The sequence below is a fragment of the Rhodnius prolixus genome, unplaced genomic scaffold (assembly GCF_049639745.1).
Source record: "Rhodnius prolixus isolate KJV_2025 unplaced genomic scaffold, Rpr scaffold_8, whole genome shotgun sequence".
Lineage (NCBI taxonomy): Eukaryota > Metazoa > Arthropoda > Insecta > Hemiptera > Reduviidae > Rhodnius > Rhodnius prolixus.
Genome location: NW_027411593.1, coordinates 30,740,919 through 30,753,714, shown reverse-complemented (window position 1 = coordinate 30,753,714; position 12,796 = coordinate 30,740,919). Strand labels below are relative to the sequence as shown.

Here is a 12,796-nt window from a genome sequence, read left to right as displayed (position 1 = left end):
TTCATAAAGGATAAATAATTCAAGTGGTTTTCTTTTTCTTGATTAAGAAGTGTGCATTTATTCCTCAATTTTAAATTTCACATGGGGAAGCGCTGAAATATAATTTTACACAACTTTCATTTCACGGCAGTACTGTGTTTACTTTACAACAACTTTACCCAGATTAAAAGTACATTTAAAAACTTTTGTACTGTATTGTTTTGAGCAGACTACTGCTAGATGGAGAACACTGTTGGCCAAAAACAGATTTAGTAAAAAAGAGCCAAGCCGAGTTCAGTGAAACTTGTAAAATGAATTCATTGAATTGACCAAACCTAAATGATCTACCAAACAAAATAAATTAGAGATAATTAAAAGTGATTATACTACTTAGATTTTATTTTGTAAATTAATGTGGTTGTAATTAAAACGATTTTACTGGCAATTTATGAATCTAGAAACTAGAAAAGCTTTGGCCTTGAATGAAAATTTCTGAATTATTTTCTTCAGGTTTGTAAGACACTGCTGAAATCACCTTAACTGTTAATTTTTACAACTTTTATTGGTAAAATTATTTATTCACAATACAATTTGTAAATTCAAAATATATTTTTAGTTTCTTAAGTGGAAAAAAAAATGATATTTGATTAAGAAATAGAATAATCGTAAAGAATGAATAATAATTCTACTGATGGTCATTGAATGTATTATTTAACTAAATCTCAATTAATTAGAAATACACGTATAAAGCTTCAAAAATAAAATCTAATAATAAAAATTACTTTCTATTATATTAAATCAAATCTTTTGTAAGAGCTATTATATATAATGCATTTTTTAATTATCTATTTTATTCCTTTCCATTTTTTTTTTTTTTTTTAAGTGCACTTCTTTTATACTGAAAAACGCACCGCTGAAATATCACCAAATTTACACACTTTGTAGGCAGAACCACAGAAAGAATTGATGGAGCATGATAATAATGTTTTTGTATGTGAATTAATTGTTCTATGAAACTTGCGATTCCCATTATTTGGACCCTTTGCAAAAAACTAACTGCACCTTTTCCATGATGTAAGACATATGTTCAGCACCTGTTTATGTTGTTCCATCTTTTTTTTTTTTTTATCCTGTATTTTCATGTAAAAAAAATGTAAAGAAGAAGAATTTGTTCCCAGCTTGCTTATGCCCTCAATGGAAGTTTATTACCAACCTTAAATGTTCAGTCAGTTGTGCACGATAACTTACTAAGGGAAGGTATTTCCTCCTGAATTGATTTATGTGGTACATATACAATATAAATAGTTTTTGCTTTTCTTTTTTTAAAATTTCATTTTACTTTATATTGAGAGAGTGTTACGTATCAGTTAATTAAATTTGTTTGTACACCATGTAAAGAGATTGTTTACAATTTATTATCCTGTACCTAAATCAGTTGTTTTATTTATTTATTTAAATTTATGGTTGTTATACAATTTTGGCACACTATAGTTTTTTAGTTCATTGAACAAGTCTGACAAAGAGAAGATAAGGTTATTTATCTTTTTAGTTATAATTATTATATCAACATGTAATTAATTCATGTTTATCCTTTCCACAGATAAATTTTTTGGGAGTATGTAGTAGTATTTTCCTAATTCTCCTTCTGTTTTCCACGTGATACTTAAATAATCTCCAAAATAAGGAAAACACTATTTGAAATCATTTAATTCTCCAAAAAAAAATAATTTATTTACTTCTGATGATCCCTGTAAAAGATGCAAAATCACTGGTCTTGAAGTTATGTCCTTTTCTTTGTCTCCATCAATGTGAATTTTGGCAATACTTTTTCGCGTAGAATTTTTTTGTAAATATTCATGGCATTAATATCATCTGGGTAAAGTGTAAATATCCGAGGTTTTTAAGCCCGCGAATGTGTTACATTAAGATGTCACTTATTATATTTATGTAATATTTAAAATAATAATAATTCAAGATTTTTGGCAATGCCATTTGCGTTTGGTAAGAAATCTGAAACTTTTATTTCTTAAAAATTAAAGCAAGATTTCTGCTGTCTAAAAGTTGAATAAATTATAGGTAGTTCGTTTCTTGTTACCCATTCCGCATTATTATATTTTAAATTTACTTAATCCTTATAGTACTCAATTGAAGTACGGGGACCTCAGACTTCAATTCAGCCATGATAAAATTGAACCATCCTAGCAACTTTACAGTTTCACTCAAGCTTCTGATATTTTGATGTACTTTTTTCAATGGCTAGCAGGTTAATTGTCCAATGGATCATGAATCCAGAGCTAGGTGGACTTCAGTGCTTGTTTCAGTGTTCTAATAAAAGTCAATTTTGTTTTTGTAATTTAAAGTAATTCCTTTCTCAACTCTGCAGTACAGTTAGAAGAGCTTCTTTCAGCGTTGTGAGAATAGCCAATAATTCAGCCATTTGGGCCATTCAAACCTTTATTTGGTTGATTCAAAGCTCTATTAAGAGTTCCAGAAGCTCGCCGCTGTTTCTCAGGGTAATTGACAGCGTATAAACTCCATGGTAGCATTCTTCATGCTAAAAAAGGGTTTATAATACAATATAAAATTAGTGATGAAGGGATTGTTTTATTTATTTTTTTTTAAAGTATAGCGTACATGTTAAAGAATCTACTTATAAACAAAGAACAGCAGATTTAGGCAGTAGGTAAGCTGGTAGAACCTTATCTTCTCTTTATTTTTTAGAAAGGTTTAACGGGTTATGTGAAGAACGAAATGGTGCTTACTCGCTTACTTAATACAACTGAATTCTTAATTTACAACTGAATCAATTACCCTTCATATTTAAATTTTCTTATAAATCCCCATAAGCATTCCTTTTTTATTTCTTTAAAAAAAGCAATACTAACAAGTTATGTGACACTTTGTAGCTGGTTATTCGGAGGACAGTGATTATACCTCTGATTTGAACTATCCAGTTGGACAGCATGCTAATTCATCGGCATCCCAGTTCAGATCTGCCGCCCATCAGATGCCAACCCCACAGCGATCATTAGAAACTAGCCGAGAAAATTCATATGAAACTGAAGAGCCACCTCCTCAACTGCCCCAACAACAACATCAACAGCATGGCCATCATTTATCTCCTGGTAAAGATTATTAGTAGTGAAAACAACCAATCTGATGTTTACACCTCATAGTTAACAACTGTTATCCCCATAGTCACTATAAATATAGCCTTGTTCTTTCAAAACCACCTCCTAAGTACACAATAAAGTGAATTCTTTTTACTTTGCACCAATATGCACTAATACTAATTTTAAAATAGGATATCTCTAAACATTTTCTTCATCACATCATCTTTTTTGGAAGGAGAGAAAAGACAGTAAGACAGTTGGTTTAAAAATAAATAAACTAATTCATGCTTTATATAAAGTGAAAAAATAAAGAATTTTAATAACACACTTTTGCTAATATGCTAATTCTTACGTCTACATTCACTGATTGTTCTTGAACTCATGCTGTTTTTATCGTTTGCAACATTTCTGATGTTGCAAAATGGAACTTAACTGTTAGGTTTGCAACCAAATTTAAAGAAAAATCATTATGTAATCCATTATTTGGATGAAATCAAATTTACCAATTCAACGAATGAATTTTGTCGTTTCTACTCATAGATATTTGTCTTCACAATGATTTGCGCGACCTTGGGTATAATATGATGGCTCCCCTTACTTTATATAATGAATAGAGAGTATTTATGTGATCAGAGGATGCTATGAACTAGTTTAATTTCGTTGTGGTTAATCAGAAATATTACGTTTTCGTTGCAGTACTAAGAATGTGACTTTAAACGTGTGTGTAGCTTTTTTGTGGTTCAGGTAGCGCTCGTTTTATTGAAAAACTGATGTAGCTCGTATAACATCGTCAAGATATTCTTGTGCTGTTCTCAATGCAGAATTAACTTCTTCTTTAATAACAACATGACTTTTTTAAAGGCGACAAAACCGAAAATTACAGTTTTTTTTTTTTTAAAAAAAAGAAGCTCCTTAATTAATGTGGGGACATTAACCAAAAAATTTTCACAAATTATAGGGCTGGAGATAAGAATAGCATGGCGAATTGCTTCGATGTATTCTCTGGCTATGGGGTTCTACACTGTCAGCTTTATTTAATTCTTTTCATGAAGGAACTAGACCTCTCCATGAAAGTCAGTCCATCCCACCAATATCTTTAGATGAAGACGATTCGAGGCCACCGTTGATATCTTATGCACAAAAGCTGAACATAGACTGTCAAAATAAAGTATTCGATATGAATATTGATAGCTCAAACTTAGTGGTTCAGTTTTCTCTTCGATTTGATCAAAGAAATTAAATAATTTTTTGCCAAATTTATGAATTTTGTAATAAGTTTACTAAAGATTACAAACTGATATATTATTCTTGAGTATTTTTCTTTGATGATGTATATCAGTAAACAGTTGTTATAAGTGTTTACATTTATTGTTAGCTACTCTTTTCTTATGATTCCTTGGTTTACTAAGACTGCTGTGATTCTCGCTCAAGAAGGAATAATAATTTTTTACTAGTTTCCTTCTAATTTTTATTTTATTCGAATCAACAAATTATTTCTCTTCATTAGAACGATTAAAGTAAAATTCTATTGTACTTAACGAATGTCAAGAACAGTAACCCTCTGTTGCTGTGCCTTGCAAACAGGACCCTATATTTCTAATCTACTTTATGCTGAGAACAACTGCAAAACATGAAACAAATAACTGAAGAATTTATTTTCTTTTGTACTTTATAGACATAAGATTTATTGTTACATTGAATCATAAAATAACTTTAGAGAAATTTGTTTTATTAATTGTATTTATGCAGTATTATTGCTTTTTATTTGGCAGATATATGTAGATATTTTAGCGCAATATGCTTCAGTATTTTGTGGCAGATGCATAATATGATTTCATTTTGGTATTTTTTCCTTAGATAATTTATTTTTATTGGTATCTGTTGGGTTTTTTGGCAATCAAATAAAATAGGAATACTACAAGAATCGCCACCTTGAAAAAATAATTTTTACGTTAAAATTAATTCATTCTTCAGATTTTACTTTAAAGAAAACACCATTTTTTTACTTGAAGATTTTTTTTTAGACTGAAGGTGAATAATTTATATAATTTTCGCAACATTTCTATTAAATAAATATAAGGACAGTCTACATCAAAGGATACTAATTACAGTATTTCATGTGAAATTTATAATTGATTTTTGCTTTTCGTACTTGAACTCTCATTTTTAGCAAAACTTCACTCAACTTCCACTTCACATTGTTATAAATATAAATGTAACAAACTGACTTTAGTGAACAAATAAAAGAAGATAAATGTTAGACTATCTTTAACAACCATTATCTAGCCAAACATTGTTCAGTATCTATGTTGATATATAACATATATGGTCTCTTTGTTGAAAACTGGACATATATGTTCTCATATTGCAAGTCAAACATGATGGTACTCTACTTGTTATTGGGCAGAAAACATTTTGTTGGACTCAGAAATTATTTTTATTTGTTTTTAAAAAAAAAAACAAAGCAAGCCGGATGTAATGTTTCAACAGGGAATTTAATTAAAGTTCCTAAATGAAACTTTTTCATTTACATCTATTAAAATATGTGTAAGCCATTAAAAATTTAATTTTAATTTTTTTTGTATTATCTAAATTCCAGCTTATTTTAATGGAATAAAACATTCGAAAGTGATGTGTAAACATGCAAAATTGTAGAATTATTAAAATTTTCCAATTAATCTCACAGGCTAATTGGAATTGGAATATAATATACACATATACTAAACGATTTTAAAAATAGTTTTTGTACAATTCCAAAAAAAGAAGGTTTTGAAAATATTATTTCTTGTAGGTTTATAATTTTTAATTGTACTTTTGTCTGTAATAACTAAAGTAAAAGTCAAGTTGGAATTTATATTGAACTCTTTTTTATTGAGTTCTTTCATTGAGAGTTTTTTTAACAGTAATTTGCCAGATTTATTTGATTGGTTCGGTTTAGGTTATTGATCTTAAGATGATTTTTGAACAGAACTCCTCACTAAACTCAGACAAAAACAGCCAGTTTTAGAACATTAAGAACATACTATTGTTTAAAGAATACAGTCTCTTCAGTCTAAATTTTTCAGTCGAATCTCAAACTACTTTCTGAGCTTCCAACGATTTCCACGGAAACTTCAATTTACGTACATTTTGTTTCTGTACTAGCGCGCTCTTGTCTTACCTTCTAAACAAATCTGTCCAGTTATTGTAATTCTGCTGCTGAAACTTATTTCCCATCCTAACAGCCCCACATGTGTTTGCTTAAAACGACGATAAATGCTCTAGTGTAAACAAATCTCTGACTTTATTTGCCGGGGAGTCCCAGAAATGGCTAGCTTCCCTAATCACGTTCTCGGTGAGTGTGGCTATTTAAGTCACTTTAAATTGTGAAGCCATCTAATTAACTTATTTCAATTGGATAGAGGGCATTCAATAAATGAAAATTCATGAAATATCAGGAGTTGGCCAAAAATTGTAAATTCAAATTTTGTTTTTGATCAAGGATGAGCAACACGCGGCCCGCCAAGCATTTCTAAAATTGAATTTATTTTATCGACTTTCTCCCATCAATATATTGTTATAAAATTAATTATAATATAATAGTAGTAAATACTAAACCGAAATATTTTTTTATGGCGAGTTACTTGTCGACGACGTTTTTAAACATGCAATACGAACGCGCCGCGTCTGCGCGATTTTTTTGTGACGAGATACACACTTGTCGGTGACTTGTTCAAACATGCAATACGGACGCGATGCGTTTCGTACGAAGTTTCGTAAATTATTAATAAGAGTTAATCTATGTGCGGCCCGCCAATAAAAATAAAAATTTAAATTGGCCCATTGATTAAAAAGGTTGCTCATCCCTATTTTTGATAGTTAAAAGTTTATCTATTCAGTAAATCCACTTCTCACTATTATTTGCAACCTTAACGAGAACGATCCTGTTGAATGCTGTTTAGTTTTTTCATCCTTGAAATCTGAAGACAATAATTTTGGCAGATCTCTTCGAGTGCTGCGAGTTATCAGTAATATTCATCAGTAAATTGAAGAAAAGGGATCCTACGTTGAGAAAAGGAATTTAATTTGCTCTGACAGCATGCTCCAAAAAATGTTTCAGACGCCAAGATTTCTTATTTTGATAATGGTAATTCTTTAAATAAATAATTGCAGCCAGAACTATGTAATCTAACAAAGTAGTAGACCACTTCGTACGATCAACTTGCCTTGCATAGTAAGTGAATAGTTTATACACGGGGTCATTATGATCAACTATTTGTGCACCACAGAAATATGCACTGTACATAGTAGGCCCGCCATCTTACTCAGTGTGTACTGGTGAGTGGGTAGCTCTAAAGCTATTAATATTCCACTTTATGATTCAGTTTAATGGTTCAATAAGAGAGCAGCTTAACATTATATTTGAGCTTCTCTTACATAATTAAAATTCCACTTTTTTTTTCATCGTTCTGGTTCATTCTCAGTCCTATTGTTAGCCGCGTATTGGTTGTACTTGCTCAACCATTTTCATTTCTTTATCCTTCATTAAAGCCATTCTTAATTGAGTCAAATAAATTGCTAAAAATTGGTGAATTACCAATCAGCGTTTACATGATTTTCTTTAATATTGTATTTTCCCTTTGTTCTGAATCTCTACAACTAAAAGCCAACTGACCTAATGTGTATATAATTATATAGGCTTGGTATTAAAGTACAATGTTAGAAACAGAAATATGGAAATTCCAGCAAATCTAATGAAGATTTTGTATTTTTCCCTGTTTATCCTGTATGATCTAACTTTCTTCTCAGTTATGTCACTTTCGCGACACGTATTCGTGCAGAAAAAATCCGTATAGTGGCGTATAATCCATGTGCGACCTTTTCGAAATTTACTTTTGTATAAGAAAGGATTAATGCTAACTTGAGCCGTCATATAACAAAGCTAAATTACCAGAATTAAGAGTTGGCAAGAGTCTCATGAATTATCAGTATATAAAGTCATTTCTATTTTATATTTCTTAAGTTTCATTCAAATATTTTTTATTCAATTGTTACTTGCCTTTGATCTCAGGACTTGTTGCCTCAAAAACTCCTAATCTCTTCAGAATATTGTCTGAGGCGCCCTTGAATGAAAAAAAGTACCTCTAGATCTTTAGAGCATTAGTTCTCAATTTTTTTCGAATTGCGGTTCACAATTCAATTGATAAATGTCTTTCGGATAACTAGTACAATGTGTTACGAGTATTTGGGATTATTTAGGATGGTTAAAAACACGTTTCATTCGTAGAAATGCATCTTTGTAAAAAAATTACGTTGAATATATTTCGAAATTATTGACCACGCGGATTTGAGAATAAAAAAAAAACCGAAGCCAGTCTAAAATGGAAGAGTCAAGAAGAATATTAATGAAGCACCTGCGCAGTTTTCAATTCTCTTTAAAACAAAAACAACAACAGTTACACATGGGAAGGGATTAGCTATGAGGTTAGCATACTGGACTCCCACGCGGAGGTCCCGGGTTCGAATCCAGCAGCTGACCCTTAGATTTTCTCTTCCTAGGAGCTTCTTACAGCTCACTGTCCGGTGATGGACAGTGTTGTCTGTAACGAGAGAACACTGTCCGGAGGCCGGCAGTGCACTGGAAAAAGCTCCGGGCGCTAATGACCTCAGCTGTTAAAGCGCCAAAAAAAAAAAAAAAAAAAAAAAATCAGTTACATTTTGACGGATGATATTGTAGTGCATCTTCAGCAATTTATATTAATATGCTGGACTTACTTAATGCTCATCTTCTTCGTAACTTCATACTTCGTACGGTCTTCAATTTTGCCAAAATAATATGGGATCTAATGTGGAGTGTTCTAGTAACAAAAAAAGTAATAAACGTTAAAAAAAAATGGTTGTATTAAACCACAATTTTTATTTAATTGTGTTTAACAATTTTATAATTGTTAAACAGTAAAAGGTTGAAGTTGCGTGGTTAATTTATACTTTTATAAAATACTGAGCATTGAAAGCTCGGTTCAACAAGCTCAATTCCAGCTGAGTGCTTTCTTCACTCTGTGTGTAAAATCAATCTATTGAACCCTCGTTGTGACGGCCAGTTTATACAGAAGATCTGTCAAAGGCGTATTTTACCACGAGTTAAACAAGCGAAACGAAAATGCTTGCTAGATAAAGAACTGGCTTTCCGTTAAGAAATAATAATAATTAGTTTGGTTAATTATATTATATTTTCTTCACGCGTTGAGACATATAACTTAGTTAAAAGAAAAGATCACCGATATTTCTGCAGTATCTACAAATAATTACTGAATAGATTTAAATATATTTATCTCTTCGTTCGAGAACTTTTTTTAATTAACTTGTTCATCACAATGAAGTAGAGAATATCTGAGGGCAGGATAGACACGAAATCGGGATCTCTGCGCGTGTACTTATTGCACTAACCAATCAGCTAATCTCTAGTTTTGATTGTCACAGTTTCGCCAAAAAAAATCGTTTCAAAGCCAAAGTATTTTTGGGGTCTAATCTGTTTTGGTTTACAATTTTCCTTTCCAAACGATAGCCCAAGGCGAATTAGATTACTGTAAGATTATAACTTCTCGATACTGTGACTATGGGTTTACATTTTAGTAAAGTTCATTACTGAATAATTTTTAACTTAGTAAAATAAATATTCCCAATAATCCCTAAAAATGAGATCAGTGCTTTCTAAAAGAAATATACGGAGAATATATCTAAATATTGGAAACAATAAATACTCTTAAATTAAAGAAAATTTTTGAAAAAATAGATTATGAAGTGTTTATTTAAAATACAATTTCTTTTATTTAGTTTTCCGATTAAGAACAAATTAGAACTTTCTACGATATTCCATTTTTCAATGTTATTTTTCCATTTTACCCAAACTTCTTGACATCATTATATTTATAAAAAAATAACCTGCACTTATTTTCATATATGTATAACTCACAGAACTCCAAAATCTAGTGGTACTAATTCGGAAATTGAATATGGTCACTGCACTTCTACTGATCATATTAAATTGTACTATAATAACTTAAACCTACGATCTGTGCGTGGGATGGTCAATTGATCTGCGTGGGCCGGAGTAAATCTTCAACTTCATATCAGTAAATCATCTTTGAATATCAGACTTGTCTTATCATGGTAATAAAATTCAGATCAAGAAAATGATGTAAGATGATTCAATTTGGGAGAACTCTCTGTCAAATGTTTATAAGAGAATAAGTTTTTAGCAGTGAAATCTAAATAAAATTGTTCATGTTCTGAAATACTGTTTTGGAAATGACCAAAATTTTGCATCAATCTTTAAAGAGAGATTAGCTCCAAGTGGAACTTGTTGTTTTAACATCTTAGAGAACGAAGAAAGAAGGATATTATATTGAATTGTCTCAACCAAAGCCAAGATTTCTGAAAAACACAAATAATTCAATAAGTACCTACCAATTTTTATTTTCCAACTGTCTACAACTTGCTCGCAAATCATTTGAATCTCTCACGTAAAAAACTATTACAAATGGATTTTCTGTCTGCATGCTGGGCAGTAACAGAACATTAAAATGTATAAAGTTTTTCAGCTCAAAATGACACTGTGATTAAAGCGTTTCTTCTCATTGCAACAACTCCCAGAGGTACGCAGTAACCACAAACGACTGAGTGAATGACTGCAGGACAAGTGCAGAATGTTGTTAAAAACCGCCAGCCCGTTATAATTTAGAGACGTTTAAACTTTGTTTATTCGTTGAGCACTCAATTCAACGTGATTGTTTTTCCAAAGCATTTGTATGATGAAATTTAGCTAGTTATAAAAACTAAATAATAATAATAAAAAGAATGTTGTATTTTTTTGATAAGAAAAAAGCAATGAAAATCTCAGCCCATAGTATCAGTTACCTTGGTTACCTTGGTTACCTTTGTTACCTTTCAGTTGGTTTGCAATTTTTCACCTATAAATATCTGATTGACAATAGTTTAAAGTTTAAAAAAAAAGCTTCATTTTTATATCAAAGGCCAGAAAAAAATAGCCTAACAATCTCAGAAAACTTTAGATTGATTTGAATCAACATTGCACTAAGCTGTATCTGGTTTTGACAGCTCTAATAACTTTTAGTGTAATAATTTCTATTTCATTTTGGTGGCCGTTAGCTTTATGGAACCAACTTAGCTAAGAACGGTTCCTTCAGTACGAATATAGAAAATACATTAAACATTAATAGACAATAAAAGAAACATTATTAGTAAGTATTGGGCCTATTCCCAAGAGATCATTTTTGGTTTATTACAACATAATTTTGTTTTTTCTTTTAGAAGAAACACTAAATTATGAACTAATTTACTAACATTGAGCAACATGGAAATCACGGTTTTCCAAAATACCATCATCCATTTGGTCATATAAACAACCCTCAAAGAATAGATAATTAGAAACCTACACAACAAATCGTCTTGAGGGGTTCCTATAGACAAAATTGGCCGATTAACCTCAGATATTTATTTTCAACAACGTGTGTGTATCTAATTAGTTCTTTTTGTTTGTTTGAAATTTAATTTGATTTGAAAATTTGTAATGAATAAGGGTTATAATATGTGAAAGAATTACGACCATTTCTAGAAGCTAATTAGATGTGTATGGAGACACAGGCCAATAATGATTCTGACTGGCCAATGCATCTCACTTCTCCTATGCCTAATTAAAAACACATATCCTTTATCTAAACTAGAAAAACATCATTGAGAGAACATTGTGTCTCTACGAGGGTCGTTTGAAAAGTCCGTGCAAAAATAAAAACTACTTAATTTTTTGGGGTAAACCTTTTTTATTTTTCAACATAGTCTCCTTTTAGGCTTATACACTTCGTCCAACGCTGCTCTAGTTTGTTGATCCCTTCCGAATAATAGGATTTGTCCAAGTCTGAAAAATAGCCATTCGTTTCTGCAATCACCTCCTCGTTTGAATAAAATCTTTTTCCCGCCAGCCATTTCTTCATATTGGGGAACAAATAGTAGACCGAGGGAGCCAAGTCTGGAGAATAGGGGGGGGATGTGAAACGAGTTGGAACCCTATTTCCATTAATTTTACGACCACAACTGCTGAGGTGTGAGCTGGTGCGTTGTCGTGATGGAAAAGGACTTTTTTGTGGGCCAATCGTGGGCGTTTTTCTTGCAGCTCGGTTTTCAAACGGTCCAATAACGATGAATAATATGCACCTGTAATAGTTTTACCCTTTTCCAGATAGTCGATGAAGATTATTCCTTGCGAATCCCAAAAGACAGTCGCCATAATCTTTCCGGCCGAAGGAACGGTCTTCGCCTTTTTTGGCACAGATTCCCCCTTGGTAACCCATTGTTTAGATTGTTCTTTGGTCTCAGGAGTGTAGTGATGTATCCATGTTTCGTCCACAGTGACGAAACGACGCTTAAAGTCCAGCGGATTCTTTTGGAACAGCTGCAAACCGTCCTTGCAACACTTCATACGATTTCGTTTTTGGTCAAGCGTGAGCAATCGCGGCACCCATCTTGCGGATAGCTTTGTCATGTTCAAAAATATTATGTACCCGTTCATTCGAGATGCCCACAGCACTAGCAATCTCACGCACCTTCACTCTTCTGTCATCCATCACCATATCATGGATTTTATCAATGATTTCTGGAGTAGTAACCTCAACAGTGCGTCCAGAACGTTCAGCGTCACTTGTGGCCCA

At 31.7% G+C, this 12,796-nt stretch overlaps 1 protein-coding gene and 1 long non-coding RNA gene across 7 annotated transcripts in view; one reads left to right on the top strand and one right to left on the bottom strand.

Moving 5' to 3' along the window:
• The window catches only part of unc-13, a 626,295-nt gene that overhangs the window by 214,624 nt on the left and 398,875 nt on the right, over nt 1–12,796 (top strand). For 4 of the 6 annotated variants that reach the window (XM_074122300.1, XM_074122303.1, XM_074122302.1 and 1 more), the window contains one exon: nt 2,886–3,104. The exons of the other annotated variants lie outside the window; for them this stretch is intronic. In XM_074122300.1, the coding sequence (XP_073978401.1) occupies nt 2,886–3,104 (219 nt within the window). The remainder of the gene's footprint in view (nt 1–2,885; nt 3,105–12,796) is intronic. 6 annotated transcript variants of the gene reach the window in all.
• LOC141451156 (uncharacterized) lies at nt 4,235–10,957 on the bottom strand. The gene is made up of 3 exons (XR_012456557.1): nt 10,539–10,957; nt 8,847–8,929; nt 4,235–5,023 (listed from the first exon to the last, which is right to left on the bottom strand). It is a non-coding gene; the product is annotated as an uncharacterized lncRNA (long non-coding RNA).